At 51.3% G+C, this 17,152-nt stretch overlaps 1 protein-coding gene across 6 annotated transcripts in view; it reads left to right on the forward strand.

Annotated features, from left to right (window-relative positions):
* hnrnpc (heterogeneous nuclear ribonucleoprotein C) overlaps window positions 1–9,041 on the forward strand; it is a 31,558-nt gene extending 22,517 nt beyond the window's left edge. For 5 of the 6 annotated variants that reach the window (XM_072250696.1, XM_072250698.1, XM_072250699.1 and 2 more), the window contains 6 exons: window positions 384–434; window positions 1,203–1,253; window positions 3,194–3,344; window positions 3,776–3,914; window positions 5,684–5,802; window positions 8,785–9,041. In XM_072250696.1, the coding sequence (XP_072106797.1) occupies window positions 384–434; window positions 1,203–1,253; window positions 3,194–3,344; window positions 3,776–3,914; window positions 5,684–5,802; window positions 8,785–8,868 (595 nt within the window). In that variant the 3' untranslated portion in view covers window positions 8,869–9,041. Of the gene's footprint in view, window positions 1–383; window positions 435–1,202; window positions 1,254–3,193; window positions 3,346–3,775; window positions 3,915–5,683; window positions 5,803–8,784 lie in introns of all 6 variants that reach the window. The other variant, XM_072250697.1, reaches the window with a different exon arrangement.
* The last annotated feature ends 8,111 nt before the right edge of the window (window positions 9,042–17,152 follow it).

Here is a 17,152-nt window from a genome sequence, read left to right on the forward strand (position 1 = left end):
CCGCTGCATGTCACTGCGCCCCTCAGTCATTGTGCTTTTCTCCAAGAGCCCGTTGGTGTGGTCATATCCAGGGAGTAGCCACTCCGATATACAGTGCAGAGGCAGGGCCTTCAGCCCTCTGTGTCACTACTGGTCCCCATCCACATGTATCCCTGTTGACCAGCACTTGGTCCATAGCCTTTGGGTGTTTGTCAGGATACCTCTGTGTAGTGAGGGCCTCCACTCATCCTTCAGAGAGTGGGCTCCGTATTGGAACCGTCAGCCCCCTGCCCCCCCCCATGAACCTTCCTCCTCCACCACCACCTGGCCAGTCCCCAATCCTGCCCCTTGTCTCAGACACCTCTCTGTCCTCACTGGAAATGCCCCTCTCTCTATCTTCACAGGTCCACCTCTGACCTGGACTATGACTACTACAGGACCGACTTCTATGACAGGTAAGGAAACCTCCCCACCCAAAACCCCACACTGTGGGATCCACTGCCCTTACACCACACAGCCCCAGCCCTGACAACCCAGTCCCACAGTTTGCCCCAGTTTCCCTCCGACAGTTCACACAGGCGTGGTGGGGAGTGGGGCAGCAGTCATGGTGCAAGGGCTTGGATGTTGGAGTGTATGAGGCTGGTGAACAGTGGTCCCAATGTGAGGGTGTGAGGAGCAGGGTGGTGACCACCCTTCCCACTACCCCCCAGCTTTATGGGTCAGATTATAAAACACAGGAGCAGAATTGGGGCATTCAGTCCATTGGGTCTGCTCCACCATTCAATCATGGCTGATTGATTTTTCCATTCAATCCCAAGGAAAGACAGGACGAGAAACGGTGGTCTGGGGTCCAAAGGTCAGGGGACAGAGAGCACTGTGAGGGACAACAGTGACCCCAGGCAAGGTTGTGGTGAGGGACTGTGGTGATCCCAGGTGAAGGGTGAGAAGACATGGAGAGAGCAGTGACTCGGGACAAGTTAATGAGACAGTGCTGGGGAAAGCAGGATGAGACCCTCAGGGCAGGGGAGAAGTAGCCCAGAGCCAGGAGTTCCCGCGAAAAGGATGGGAGAGCAATAGATGGAGAGGTGGTCCCAAGATGAGGGCTTGGAGGGATACTGGGGTCAGTGTGATGAGGGTGGAGTATATTCTGAGCTTGATGACTGTGTGGGCTGTGGAAGTAATCGTGTATTTTCTCTCCCCTTCCCCATACCTGCCAACCTCAGTGCACCCCCAACCAGGCAGTCGGAAGCATACGAGATCCCATCGCTAACCCGGTAAGAATTGCCTAAAACCACCCTGCCTGTCTCTCCTCTGAAATATTTGCCTGTACTGTCAAGAGGGTTTGGGTCCTGGTTCTTGTAGCCACCATTCCTCACCGCCAATAAAGCCATTGGATTCAGGGGGTGGCCATGGGAAGCAATGACGGTGGGGAAAATGCAAGCAACACTACCACCTCTCCACTGATATGAACTGTATGTTTAGAGGTTGAGTTCCTCTGACTGGACTGGGAGTTACAGCCCTTCTGTCCCGACCTTGAATATATCCAGTAATTCGTTTTAATCTCCTCTTCTTTAGAGTATTGTGTGCAGTTCTGCTCACTGACATTCAGGGAAAATATTAGAACTTGAAAGAATGCAGAGAAAATACATGGATGTTGCTGGGACTTGACCTGAGTTCCAGAGAAAGTTATAGGTTAGGGGTTTATTCTGTGAAGTGAAGGAAAATGAGGGGCGATCTTAGGTTTAAAAAGTTATGACAGGTATTTAGGGTGATTGTTTTTGTGCTGTAGTGCACTGTGATTCCTCTATCCCCATCTGTCTTGACTTCCACCCTCCCCTCCTTCAGTCCGGGTAACTTATCCTCCCTAGCTCTCAGGAGGAGAGATTCCCCATTCCTGCCACAGAAGAAATTCCTCTGTCTCCATCTTAACCAGATGGCTCCTCATCCTATGTTATTGCCCCATGGTTCTAGGATTTTCCCCACCACTTACCAGGGGAAGCACCGTCTCAATATCTGCCCCATCAAAACATCCTCGCAGAATGTGGCACCTTTGACTAAGATCACCTCTCATTCCCATAAACTCCCGTTGAGTACGGGCTCAACTTCCCGGCCCTTCTTGGAAAGTGACGATTCCTCCTTCATGGTCCCTTCAAGAGTGTTGACCTCCCTCTTGTTCTTTAAAGCTCCAGTCTTTTCTTCCAGTAAAACCCCTGAACTGCCTCCTATGTAAGTATATATCTCACAGCAGCAGGGTCCCAGGTTTAGACCTGTGTGGAGTTTGAAGATTACTTGGATGATGGGATTGTTCTGTGGGTGGCACATCATGGGCTAAGTAGATACGGAATACAATTTGCTATTCCAGGTTTGGCCTGTTCAGTGCCATATAGAACGCAGCAGTCCAAGTTGGCTCTTCCTCCTCCTCTACCAGCACACCTTGCAGAGACCGACTTCCACCTGACCTGCGAAGTTGCTAGATTTTCCTCTTCCCCAGTCCTTCCTCAGCAAAGAGGGCAGGGTAAAGTGGCCCTGGACTGAGGGAGCCTGCTCTGTGGAGAAGCAGATCAGACTTGAGGGTGGGGTGAAGGAGACTGGCAAAAGCCAATTACCGCACCTAGACAGTCTCCCACAGCCTATCACAAATAAAAGTCTGGTACTAGGGTGAGGAGGGCTGGCAGGTTTATTATCACTTTGTTGTTTTGTAGCAGTAGTACAGTGCAAGATACGGAACATAAGTATAGATTACAATAGAAAAAGAATGGCGAGGTAATGTTCATGAGTTCAGAATTCTGATGACGGAAGAGAAGAAGCTGTTCCTGAAACATTGTGTTGGACTTCTGAAGACTCCTGTAATTCCTCCCCACTGGTAGTAATGAGACGAAGGCATGTCCTGGATAATGAGGGTCTTTAATGACTGATACTGTCTTGAGGCACCGCCTTGGAAGATGTCCTTGATGGTGGGGAAGATTGTGTTCTTGATTGCTAGCTGTGTCTACTACCCATTCCAGTCTCTTTTGATCCAGTGATGCAACCAGTCAGAATGCTCTCCGCGGTCCATCTGTGGAGATTTGCTAAGAGTCTTTGGGGACGTACGTATCAGATCTCAATCTCAATGAAGTAGAGCGGTTGGCTTGCCTCTTTTGTGAGTGCATCATTGTGTTGGGAGAGGATGGGAGATGTGACTGGCTCTGACTGTCTTTCCCCTCGTCCGCTGTAGGATGTACCCCTATCCCAGCAGGGTGCCTCCCCCCTTGCCCAGGCCTGTGACCATTGCCAAGCGCCCACGGGTCACAGTCCCCGTTCCAAGGAGAGGCAAGGGGAGCTTCAACAGCAAATCCGGTCAGAAATCTGCATCGTCGGGGAAACCAGGTACTGGCGTCAGAGGTTCTGTCATCGTGTGCGTCCTCGACCCCCGACCAGTGCCGCTCCAGGGTCAGACATAAGGTGGGGCTCCCTCTGCATCATCTCATCACACACTCCCAGGGACATAGTCAGACACAGGGTGAGGTTCACTCTACACTGTCTCGTCTCACACTCCCAGGTACAGAGTCACACACAGGGTGAAGTTCCCTCCACACCGTCTCGTCTCACACTCCTAGGGACATGGTCAGACACGGTGAAGTTCCCTCCACACTGCCTCGTCTCACGCTGCCAGGTACAGGGTCACACACAGGGTGAGGTTCCCTCCACACTATCCATGGTCCATGGGTGGGTGGAGTGTGTGGAGGGGTCGGGGTGGGTGGGGATGTTTGTGTCTACCCCACCCATGTACTCACGGTGTTGTGTCTTTCGCCCTTTTGCCCGCACCCCGCGCCGCCGACAAGTGAAAGCCAACGACCTGGCCACCATCAAAAAGGAACTGACGCTGATCAAAAGCAAGGTGGACTCATTGCTTGACAGCCTGGAGAAGATAGAGAAGGAGCAGTCAAGCCAGTCAGGTTAGCCTCCCCTCTCCACTCCTGCTTTTCATGACGACAGCCACACACACAGGTCTAACAGGAGACTCTCATTCCATCCCACTGCCTCAGTGTAAAGTTTGGGAGCTCTGCCTTCACACTTGCCTTTCCCAAGGGCAAGACTTGGGGGCAGTATGGTGTCCCACGGCCTCCCAGTGCTAGAGACCCGGTTTCCACCACTATCTGTCTGGAGTTTGCGCACACTCTGAGACCCCCGGGGTCTCCAGTTCCTTCCCATGACGCAGGGACATGTAGATTGGTGGGTTAATTATCTGAGGGTGTCAGTGGGAATGTGGAAGCTGGGGGTTGGGGCTGGGTGCAGTGAAACAGGATTGGTGTAAGGCTGGTTGCTGGCCAGTATGGATTGGATAGGCCAAAAGGACTGTTTCAGTGCAGGATCTGTCTGACAAGGTCAGAATGTCAGTGAGGGAGCAAACTTTTCGGCCTACTTTATCCATGCCAGCCATTCACACCAGTCCTACCTTGGTGTTATTTAATTCAGCCCCCACCCCACATTCCCAACAATTCCTCCCAGATTTTCACCCACACACTGCGGGCTAATTGCAATCAGCTTATTGATCTGACCCGCACGAAACTCAACTCCCTACTCCAGGTTGGAATTTAGAGAAATATGAGCGGGTGTCTTGCATAGAAACATAAGATTTTTGATAGTCAGGAAAGTTGTTTGCACTGATAGGTGAGACTGGAACTAAGGGACACACGCTGGGGGAAATGAGGGTGATGGGGAAAAAGGCAGGTAAGGTGATGGGAAAAAGGCAGGTAAGGTGGAGCTGAGTCCACAGCCAGATCAGCCATCATCTTTTTGAATGGCTGAGGAGGATCAACAGGCCAAGTGGCTCAATCTGGTCATATTTATTAAACGCTCAGGGTCACAGGAAGTTTGCAGACAGGGCCAAAATGAACCACGCACCCTGCCCTGGAGGCCGAGGTCATCTATCTATTTTATTTAGCAGTACAGTGCGGAGTAGGACCTTCAGCCCTTTAATCCATGCCGCCCCGGCAACCCCCAACAAATCTGATTAAGGGTAACCTAATCGTGGGACAATTTACTATGATCACTTAGCCTACACTGTATGTCTTTGAACTGTGGGAGGAAAGCAGAGGACTGAGAAAACTCCTGCATTCCACAGGGAGGACATACAGAGACTCTGGAAATGAACTCAGTGCTCTCGAATGCCCTGAGCTTTAATAGTACTGTACTAACCGCGACACTACCACGACTATGTCCTTGAAGTCTGGCTCAACGCTCACACCACAGTTTCTCATTCCTTCTCCTGCAGTCTCATGCGAATTGGGGTGGGCTTCCATTTGCAGAAAGGTAGGTCTCCCCCATCCCCATCCTTGAGGATCTGGACCGTCATCGTCTGTGTCCTCTCCCTGTCAGGTGGGGTTGTAGCTGTGTCCCAGACTGTGAGAGGGGAGGGATGTAAGTGCAAAAAGTTGGTTGGCAAACTCTCCCAATGAAGTTGGAAGGAAATGTTGCTCCTGACCCACAGATGACTGAGCAATGGAGGGAGTGGATGTCACCCTCTTTCTCTGGGGGAGCAGTGGAGGCAGGTGTGTTGAAGGGAAGACAACAGTTTCTTTTGTCTCCACACCCTCTGTGGCATTCAACAAGGTATTGGGGCCTGCACCCCCCCCCATGGGTTTTGCTGGTCTGGAAGCCCTCCCACCCCCCACTGTCTAAATTTCACTCTATTATCTTATTCCTTCCTCGCCAAACCTGACAGAAGCCAAGAGCGAGAAGATGGAGGAGGGGAGCGGAGTCAAGGGCGGCAGTGAGTCGAAGAAGACAGAGAGCGAGGGCACTGGCGAGGAGGGCGATCTGGAGGATGAAGAGGAGGAGCAGGTACTGGTGAAGGAGTGGCTGAGAGAAGGGTTTGAGTTGTGTGGGGTGGGGGTGGGGTCTGCTCTGCAATGTCCTCCAGCTCACTGAGCAAGCATATCCTACCAGCCTGCGCCTGTTGAGGAAGGTGGCTAGATTAAATACGAGTTTAGTCCCACCCTGGTGTTCTGTCCCAGAAGTCAGTGCTTTTCCTGCTAGTCAGAGAGCACCACAGTATAGAAACAGGCCCTCTGTGCCTGTCCTCCTTTTTCAAAGAAAAGGGCTTCCCTTCCTCCACCATCAACTCTGTTCTCAAACATATCTCCCCCATTTTATGTACATCTGCTCTCACTCCACCCTCCCGCCACCCCACTAGGAATAGGGTTCCCCTGGTCTTCACCTACCATCCCACCAGCCTGCGGGTCCAACGTATTATTCTCCGTAACTTCCGCCACCTCCAATGGGATCCCACCACTAAGCACATCTTTCCCTCCCCCCGCCCCCTCTGCTTTCCGCAAGGATCGCTCCCTACGCGACTCCCTTGTCCATTCGTCCCCCCCATCCCTCCCCACTGATCTCCCTCCTGGCACTTATCCTTGTAAGCGGAACAAGTGCTACACATGCCCTTACACATCCTCCCTTACCACCATTCAGGGCCCCAGACAGTCCTTCCAGGTGAGGCAACACTTCACCTGTGGAGTCGGCTGGAGCGATATACTGCATCCGGTGCTCCCGATGTGGCCTTCTGTATATTGGCGAGACCCGACGCAGACTGGGAGACCGCTTTGCTGAACATCTACGCTCTGTCCACTAGAGAAAGCAGGATCTCCCAGTGGCCACACATTTTAATTCGACATCCCATTCCCATTCTGACATGTCTATCCACGGCCTCCTCTACTGTAAAGGTGAAGCCACACTCAGGTTGGAGGAACAACACCTTATATTCTGTTTGGGTAGCCTCCAACCTGATGACATGAACATTGACTTCTCTAACTTCCGCTAATGCCCCACCTCCCCCTCGTACCCCATCCATTATTTATGTACGCACATCCTTTCTCTCACTCTCCTTTTTCTCCCTCTGTCCCTCTGACTATACCCCTTGCCCATCCTCTGGGTTGTTCCCCCCCCCCCCTTCCTTCTCCCTGGGCCTCCTGTCCCATGATCCTCTCATATCCCTTTTGCCAATCACCTGTCCAGCTCTTGGCTCCATCCCTCCCCCTCCTGTCTTCTCCTATCATTTTGGATCTCCCCTCCCCCTCCCCTTTCAAATCTCTTACTAGCTCTTCCTTCAGTTAGTCCTGACGAAGGGTCTCAGCCTGAAATGTCGACTGTACTTCTTCCTAGAGATGCTGCCTGGCCTGCTGCGTTCACCAGCAACTTTGATGTGTGTCCCTCTGTGCTGACCTAGTTCTATCTACCTGCAGCTGACGTGGCCCTCCATACCTCTCATCCATGTACCTATCCAAACCTCTCTGAAATGTTACAATTAATCCACATCTACCACTTCCACTGGCAGCCTTTTCCACACCTGCGTCACCCTCTGAGTGAAACAGTTCCCCTTAGAGTCCTCTTGAATATTTCACCTTTCACTCAAAACCTATGACTTCGCCTTACCCAACCTGAGAGGAGAAAAGACCTCCATGCAATCAGTCTATCTATACCCTGGATAATCTATATCCCAGTGCTCAAGGAAATAAAGGCTTAACCTATTCAAATTCCCCCTATAACTCAAGTTCCCAAGTCCTGGCAACATTCCTGTAAATTCTCTAGCTCTTAAGAGATCAGTGAAGGGGGTGTTGGTCAGAAGATGCAAAAATTGGCCCCTTATTGATGAGGAGTGGGGAGGATCTTGATGGTCTGGCCAATGATTTGTACTGACTAATCAGGCCGGATTCACTAACACTGAAACGTAAAAGGCAAAATGGTGGCCTTGTGGAAATTTATACAATACAGGGGCACAAATGAAGTTGGTAAACTAGAAGAAGCAGGATTAGGGTGGGGTGGGGCTTAAAGGGGAGGGCTTTTCCACACAGGGTGGTGGGTGTGTGGAATGAACTGCTTGAAGTGGTGGAGGTGCATATTGTTTTGTTACCGAGATAGAGTGAAACACAAGGCAGTTGGGCAGTTGCAGAGAGGATGTGCTGTGCTGGCAAATAAAGTGCAGATGCCTCAGCGAGTTAGGTTAGAAGATCAGGAGTTCATTTTTGAGTATATAAGATCCATTCAAGAGTGATGACGGGAGGATAGAAGCAGTCCTTGGGCCCTGGTGGTACACGCTTCCAAGCGTTTCTATTTTCTGCCTGCTGGGGGGAGGGAGAAGAGAGAATGTCTGCAATGGGTCAGATCTTGGCTGCTCTACTGAGGTAACAGGAAGTGTAGGGTCAAAGGATAGGGTGCTATGTTTAAAACTTAGTTTCATGGATAGAAGGCCAAGGGGGACAGAGGCCAGATGGATTTCATGGTCAGCATGGCCTAGGTGTGCCAAAGGGTCTTTTTTGTTTTTGTAAGGCTCTGCGGCAGGGTATGGAGAGAATTGGCAGGCAGTGCCTTGGGGTGTGGCAGGAAGGGGATGGACCGTCCACACAGAGGAGGGGACTGTGAAGGTGATGGAGGGTAAGGCTGGGTGGGGGAGCAGGACCTGTGGATGGAATTGTCAGCTCTTGGGCCCTGGGTATGAGAGCAGGGGGTACATCCTGGAGCTAGGTCAGCAGTTAGACTGTTGTTCAAATACAGGTGTGGTTGCCACATACGTGAGTGGAAATGGGTAGGAGAGTGATGAGTATTAGCAGGTCCCAGGGCAGCTATGAGGGAATCCAGCAGGCAGCCAACTGTGCTGGTTTATGGGACTGGACTAATGTATTGGATTAAGGCGGGGGGGGGGGGAGGTGGGGATTATGGAGTTTAAAGCTGACCACCTACCAGGATGTGAAAAGTGTGGTCTGCCAGGTTTCCAGTTCCAGAGCCTCAGTAACTGACCTCCTTCTCTTCCTCCCCCTTCACTTCTAGCTGGAGGACGGCAAGGGCAGGAAGGAACGAGAGGAGGGTGAGGAGGATGGCGGGGATGATGCCAACGGCCAGGATGACCACTAGGCCACTTGCTGTGACCAACGCCTGCGTAAAATCGAGAAAAAAAGAAGACAACCCCCTTCCCTTTCTCTCCTTCCTTCCTCCCTCTCTCCCTCCCTTCCAACCTTCCAAAAACCCTCGTTCTCCTTGTTGGGTTCTTGTTTTCTTTTCTATAAAGCTTTCTGTTGCTGAGACGACAGCCGTTTCAAAGCTGATTTTTATTGTGACTTTAAACGTAGCATCTTACCGAGGAACAAAAACGGGGCAGGGCAGGCTCTCACGGCCCAACCCATAAATTGCTTCTCCCCACTCCTCCCTCTCCGTCTCTTCCGTCCGTGGGAGCTGGTTGATTCTTGTCTGTTTGGGAGTATCCCATGCCCTTGCAGAGTCCCAACACTCTTCCCCCACCCCCTTGCTCTTGTTTTTATGTATTCTATTTGTTTGCTCCCTTGTTCAACAGTGGTGCTGAGTTTCAAATGGCTGGGGTGGGGGGAAGGTGGGGAGAGAGGAGCCTGACAGTTAAAAACGTGGAGAACCTCGTATCAGTGATGGTAATGGGTTCAGGAGAGTAATCTTACCTTCTCCATTGTGCAGGGCACCCCAGTTGTGTTTCTGGTACTGGAAAGTAGGCTGGAGACCTGTGGGACAGAGCAGAAGGTTCTTGCTGTGTGGTGGGGTAACCCTCCTGAGGTCCTGGACTCCCAGCCTGTGATCACTCCAAGGCTGGATACTGCAGTGGAGGACCTCGGGAGAGGGGCTTATCCAGGGATCACACCTCATCCCTGCCTCAGGTGGTCAGTAAGCCCCCAAGACCCCTCTTGGCATAGCGGCTCTGAGTGGGGCTCACTGTCTTCTGCTGTCCCTCCCTTGGCTTGTCCTGCTGTCTGCACACACTTCCCCTTCTCCCTCCTCACCTACTCATCCACCAGCATCCTCCTTGTCCTCTTCTTCAGTCTCCCCCCCCCACCCACATCTCCCTCCTCATCCTCTCTTTTCCTCTACTCCCCAATGCGGGAAAGGGGATTGATTCCAGCCCCCATGTCCAGCATTGATTTGCAACCTCCACCTGATGGACTCCAGGTTTTTTGGGGCAGGGGGGTCACATACGTGTCTTATTGTTCATATGACCCACGGCTGGGCCACTAATTCCTGCCCCAACCTCGTGACCCCCAGCAGCTGCGGAACAGTGACATGCATTCCTGGGTGATGTGCAGCTGCCATGGGCCCTGGTGTTCTGGCTGGGCAACGGGATCCCTGTGCATTTTCACTGAGTGAAGCTGCAGGGTATTTCCCTCCAGGACTTTTCACTCTGCTCCTTCCAGTCTCTCCCCCAGATCCGTCCCTGCAGCCAAGAGAGCCAAAAGCTTTGCCAGTTAGGAGGTTTTTTTTAAACAAAGACTGTGCCCGTTTTAAAGAGCAGGGAGGTGGTGGGGAATGGGTTCCGTGTCGAGGCGTGCTGGCCTTCACTAGACCAGCAGTAGAACGCAGTCTGTATGTTTTCTAGACTTTCATACTGTATCAGTACTGTTGGGTTAATTAAACATTTGAAGAATACTAAGAAAACCAGAAGTTGCCTGGCCTGTCTGTGTATCTCTTCCTGTCACTTGCTCGTGCTCAGAGTTCATAACAGATCGGAGTAAAATTGGCCATATGGCCCATTGAGTGTGCTCCATGGCTGATTTATTTTCCCCCTTAGCCCCATTCTCCTGCCTTCCCTCTGTAAACTTTGCCTTACTAATCAGAAACCTACCAACCTCTGCTTTAAATATATCCAAATGACTTTGCTTCCACAGTGGTCTGTGACAATGAATTACACAGATTCACTGCCCCCTGGCTAAGAAATTTCCTCCATGTCTTTTCTAAGGCCAGGGCCTTTGAGGCTGTGTCTGATTTTCACTTGAGCCATACATCCCATTGTCCATGCTGTGTGTGAAGAAACTTATTTAGGATATTTACACAGTCCAGTTCTTGATCCAGGGCCTCACAGGTTCCTACACTTGAAATGTGATGGCTTCTCTCTCCACTTCCTTTGTAGGCAATGAGGTGTCAATTTCACTGCACTTTGGGTACATTTGATCCTCTACACCTTCCCGCACTGCATTTTAAACATTCCTTCTAAAGGGTAATCCTTAACTATTTTTTTAAAACAAAAGATCCCTTGTAATCACTTCCCTTAAATCCAACAGCACAGAATCTGGCCCTTTGACCCAACTCATCCAGACCGATCAAGTTGCATTCTTGAGTTAGTCCCATTTGTCTACATGTGGCCTTATCCATCTAAACCAGGAGTTCCCAACCTTCTCTATGCTATCAGCCAAGGGGTCTGTGGACCCCAAGATGGAAACCCCTCCCACCCAAACATCTAAACATAGTAATCATACACACTTCCTTTCTCCAACCCATCACCTCCCTCAACTATTATCTGGGGTGAATCCATCTCTGCAGCTCTTCTGGGGAAGAGAATTCAAAATCCCCCTCCCCCACAAGGGAAAAAAAAACTTCTAATTGGATGGCCTGTCTCCCACCAGGTGCTCATGCCTTTCAATAAGATCACCTCTTCTCTAAATCCCAGTGAACGCGGGTCCAACCTACATGAATTTCCAGCAAAGCACGTGAAAACTGGTGTTTTTATCTGCATCTTCAGGGTCTGGTTCACACTGTTGACCTGGCCTCCAACTTGCTGTAAATGCCCCCAATCAACCAAAGTTCAAAAGTAAATTTATTGTCAAATTATGTTATGTCACTATATACAACCCTGGGATTCATTTTCTTGCAGGCATTCAAAATAAATGTAAGAAACTTAAATGAAAGACTGCTTCCAACAGGATGAACAATCAATGTGCTAAAGATAAACTGCAAATACAAAAATAAAAAATACAATAGTAAATCAGCAATAAATATCAAAAAACATGAGATGAAGAGTTACTGGGAAGCAAGTCCATCAGTTGTGAGGGCAGCTCAGTGATGGGGCGGGAGAACTTAATGCCCTCTAGTTTAGGAGCCGAATGATTGGGGGGTAACAACTTCCTGATTCTGTGGATTGGGTCCTGAGGAGAGCATAGGCTGGATGGTGGGAGTCCTTGATCATGGATGCTGCTTTCCTGTGACAGTGTGCTCTATAGTGGCGGCAGTCCCGTACATTGGCCTGTACGTGTCAATATGTTGTGTGCATTATGTTCCTCCCAGTAGGTGGTGGTTCAGTTCCCTTTTCCAGTGTAGCCTCTAACCCTTCCCACTGCTCCTGCGATATGGTCAGTTATTTGCACTGTGGACCCCCCACCTGAGGGGGTGCTGTTAATACACTTTCAGAGTGCACCTCCTACCCTAGGGGTCGGGGGGGGGGGGGAGGGTGACACCTTTGCCGCATTTGCAGTGTAGGCCTTCAAGTGGGCAGCAGCACTGCAATAGGGCCCTTCCGCTAGTCAGAAGCATCGCTGGAGCTGTGGCCGAGTCCTCCCGCCAAGCGGCAGCAGTGTTAGTACTTCTGCAGTGTAGTCCTCCCACAAGGAAATGGCGCTGTCGGGGCCCATGTATTGTGATCCTCCCGCCGGGGGTGGTGGTGCTGCTGCTCCCTATCTGTCTCATTACACAGAACTGCTTATGCTGCCTTTCTCCATGGTTCTTCCACCCCACGGGAAGGGGGGAGGGTCCAAGCATCAGCAGATGAGACATTCCATCACTTTGTCGTGCCAAAACAAATTGATCACCTAACTCTGAGACCTGGGAGTCAATACTTTCCTCTGCAACTGGATCCACAACTTCTTGACCAACAATCGGTGAGGACAGGGAGCAACACCTCTGCTACCATGGTGCAGCACAGCAACGTGCATCTCACCGTGGATAAGACCAAAGAGATGATGGTGGACTTTCCAAAGGTGCAGGCTGACCACTCCTTACTGCACGTACACAGCTCAGCCACGGTGAGAGTGAGGAGCAGCAAGTTTCTAGGAGTGCACGTAATGGATGATCTCACCTGGTCCCTCTTTGGTCCAGAGAGCACAGCAGCATCTCCACAACTTGCTCAGGAAATTGAGGCGAGCCAAGCTCTTTCCCCACTTTTTACAGGAGCACCATCGAGAGTGCCCTGACCTGCTGCATCAACATCCGGTACGGGAGCTGTGAGTCATCTGACCGCAAGTCCCTACAAAGGATAGTGAGGACTGCTGAGAGAATCATCCGATCTCCCATCCATCAGAGTAGCCCAGTGTATGCAGGGCCCTTAGCATTGTCAATGATCCCTCCCATCCAAAATCTCTTTGACCGCCCCCCACCCACCACCACAAAAACCACCACCAGGAAGTGCAGCAGCAGTAAGACAAAAACGGTTAGAACAGGAAACAGCTTTTTCCTCCAGGCTGAGACCTGAGTCTTGTGTATGAAGTACCAGTAATGTTATATTGTTTACTTTTTAACTTGTGTGTGAATTACACCTCATTACTTGTTAAATTACTTGGTAATATTACTTTATGTTTTGTGTGTGAATTATATGTACTGTGTTGTGCACCTTGATCCTAAGGAACATTTGGTGGTATACATGGCTGAAAGACAATAAACTTGAACAATTTCTCGTAACACTAGTGCCCCACGGAGGCTGTGCCCTCAGCCTTGTACTTTGCTCCCTGTACACGCACACCTGCAAACCTGATTGTGCACTAACTCCGTCTACAAGTTTGCAGGTGACACCATTGTAGTGAGGTGTATCTCAGACAATGAAGTGTCGGGCTACTGGAAGGAGACCGAGAACTCAGTCAAATCACAAACATGCTGGAGGAACTCAGCAGGCCAGGTGGTATCTTTGGAAAAGAGTTAACAGTCGACGTTTTGGGCTGAGACCCTTCATCAGCACTGGAGAAAAAAAGGCGAGGAGTCAGAGTTAGAAGGTAGGGAAGGGGAGGCCATGGATGGACATTTTGGATTGAGAAGTGGTATTAAAATGGGTGGCCACTGGGAGATCTCGCTTTTTCTGGTGGACGGAGCATAGGTGCTCGGCGAAGCGGTTTCCCAATCTACGTCGGATCTCACCGATATACAGAAGGCCACACTGGGAGAACCGAATACAGTAGATGATCCTGAATGGTAGTGAGGGAGGAGGTGTAGGGGCAGGTGTAGCACTTGTTCTGCTGGCAGGGGTAAGTGCCAGGGTGGAGAGCTTAGTCACACTACAACACCCTTGCCCTCAATGTCAACAGAACAAAAGAGCTGGTCATTGACCTCAGTGGAGCCGAGGTTGAAGAGAGTCCCTAGACATGAACACCCCTGTCCTGGTCCAACTACGTTAACACCACAGCCAAGAATGGTCACCAGGGCCTCTACCTCCTAAGGAGGCTAAATGAATTTGACACGCCCCGTCGACCCCAGCCAATATTTTATCCATGCACCATAGAAAGCATTCTGTGTGGATGCACCACGGCTTGATCGGACAACTGCTCTGCCTGTGACCGCAAGAAAATACAGAGAGTTGTGGACACAGCTCAGTACATGACGAAAACCAGCCTTCTCTCTATGGACTGTCTATACCTTGCTGCAAACACGAGGAATTCTGCAGATGCTGGAAATTCAAGCAACACACATCAAAGTTGCTGGTGAACGCAGCAGGCCAGGCAGCAACTTTGATGTGTGTTGCTATACCTTGCTGCCTCAGTTACGCAGACAGCAATATCACTGACCCCGCTGGCAGGAGATACAAAAGCACGTGCCGCCGGGTTGAAGGACAGTTTCTACCCCACTGTTATAAGACTATTATAGTCTCCATTTACGATAATTTGGACTCATAACCTCACAATCTACCTCATGATGTCCCTTGCAACTTACTGTCTGCCTTGCACTGCAATTTCTCTGCAACTGTGTCACTTTAATTTACACATATATCACCTCAATGCACCGTGTATCAGACGTGTATGAACAGCGTACATGACAAGCTTTTCGCTGTACTTGGTGACAATAATATACCAATTCCATTTCACCACCCGACCTGCCGAGACCTTCCAGAGCTCCATTTCCAATGTCCTGTTGCATTCAGATCAGATGCAGGCGACGTTGACCCTATAACATGGGTTGGGGTGAGCGGTTGGTGAACCACGCCTCTGGGAGGAGAAGATGGACTGTCGATGCTATGGTTCCCCTACCTGAGCGTCCTGCTGCTGTGCTGCAAATGGCGTCGGTTCACGGCCTGCCGTTTCGACCTCCGACCAGGTGGCGGCGCGGTCCTCCCACCACCAGGCGCAGCACCGCTTCCTCGTGGAGTGGACCTCCCAGCGGCCGGGCTCTGCGTGAGCTAGAGCCTTCTGGCCGCGTTTGGCCTGTAATCCTTAAAATCTTTGCTGTCCACATTTTTAATATTGTAATTCTACCCGCCTCTACCACTTCCTTTAGTAGTTATCCCACTACTCACTACCCATTCTCCGGTCCCCTCTAAGTCTTCCCTCTCGCACCTTAACCCTGACGTTGACCGTCCACTTTATCTCTGCCCCTTATGATTTTATAAACTTCTATCCGGTCACCCCTCGGCTTTCATTTCCGGGAGAAAAACAAAAATTCCCCTAGCCTGTCCGATCCAGCCATACCGTCAACTTTGACTACATTTTTGCTGCACCCTTCCAGTTTAAACATAGCCTCCCTTTAGCTGGGCGGCCAGAATTGCACACAGTATTCCGAGTGCGGTGTTGTGGAGTGCTTCAGTGTCACGATGAGGGGTGCTGGGGTGCGTCAGAGTTACAGTGGTGGTGTTGGGTGTGTCAGTGTCTCAGTGAGGGGTTGAATCTATGCTACAGCGAGGAATGGGGTGCGTCAGTGTTACAGTGGGGGTGTTGGGTGTGTTAGTGTCTCAGTGAGGGGTTGTGGGGTTGAATCTATGCTACAGCGAGGAGTGGGGTGCGACAGTGTTACAGTGGGGGGTGTTGGGTGTGTCAGTGGCACAGTGAGGGGTGTACGAGTATTCATGTTACAGTGACGGGTGAGGAGTGTGTGACTGTTACAGTGAGGGGTGTGGAGTTGTGTCTGTTACAGTGACGGGTGAGGAGTGTGTGACTGTTACAGTGAGGGGTGTGGAGTTGTGTCTCACAGTGACGGGTGAGGAGTGTGTGACTGTTACAGTGAGGGGTGTGGAGTTGTGTCTGTTACAGAGACGGGTGAGGAGTGTGTGACTGTTACAGTGAGGGGTGTGGAGTTGTGTCTCACAGTGACGGGTGAGGAGTGTGTGACTGTTACAGTGAGGGGTGTGGAGTTGTGTCTGCCACAGTGAGGGGTGTACGAGTGTTCATGTTACAGTGACGGGTGAGGAGTGTGTGACTGTTACAGTGAGAGGTGTGGAGTTGTGTCTGTCACAGTGACGGGTGTGTCGGAGATGAGCGTGCGGTGATGTCTCTCCTGGTGACCCTCCATCCCCTCCCTCCCTCTGCTCTACTCTGTGGTGATCTCAGCTCCGCCCTCCCTACACTCCCTTGTTTCCGCGCAGAGCTGCTGTTCTTTGGCGCGGAGTGAGAGGGGTTGTTGTTCGCTCCCGAGGTCTCACGTGGTTCCCTGGCGTTCCGCCCGGCGTCCCTGCGGGTCCCGCACCTCCCTCCTCTTGAGCCTTGGCCTTTAACCCTCTCCCGCTCACGGGAAGGGGGCAAGACTTAGAGAGGGAGGAGTGTGCCCGTTCCTAGTCAGAAAGGATTAGGGTTTCAACTCTATACCTCCCCCTCTTCTCCCTCCGTGTCGGAGATGTCTCCCTCTGGTAACACCCTCATCACCCTCCCAACTAGTTCCAGCCCACTCCCTCGGCCTCTCCTTCCTCCTTCTCTCCTTCTCCTGTTTTCTTCCTCCCTCTGTCTCCCCTCTCTCCCACCTCCCCCATCTCTTGCTCCCTACACCACGCTCGGTCGTACTCACGTCTTGCCTCTACCTCTCTCCCACCCCTCTCTCCTAACACCCCTCTTTCCTGTGCCCCTGGCCTCTTTTTGACCCACTCTTCCTCCTTTCTAACCCTCACTCGCTCACTCCCTCCAACCCCTCCGCATTTCATCTCTCCCTCCCTTTCTTCTCTCCGCTCCTCCCCTCCCACTCCGTCACCCTCACTCCCCTTTTCTCCCTTCTTCTCTCCTCTTCCCTCACCATCTCTCTCCCATTCCCCACCCTCTCTCTCTATCTTGCCCATTCCCGTTCCCCTTCCTTTCTTCATCTCCTCTGTCCCCCACTCCCTCTCTCTCCCCTTCTCCCACTCCTCTCTCTCCACATCCCCATTCCCTCTTTCATTTCCTTCTGTATCCCCTATCCCTCCCTCACCGCGACTCCATCGTCTCATGACAACCCCTCTTCCGCAACACCCCCT

The sequence above is a fragment of the Mobula birostris genome, unplaced genomic scaffold (assembly GCF_030028105.1).
Source record: "Mobula birostris isolate sMobBir1 unplaced genomic scaffold, sMobBir1.hap1 scaffold_543, whole genome shotgun sequence".
In the NCBI taxonomy this organism is placed as follows: Eukaryota; Metazoa; Chordata; class Chondrichthyes; order Myliobatiformes; family Myliobatidae; genus Mobula; species Mobula birostris.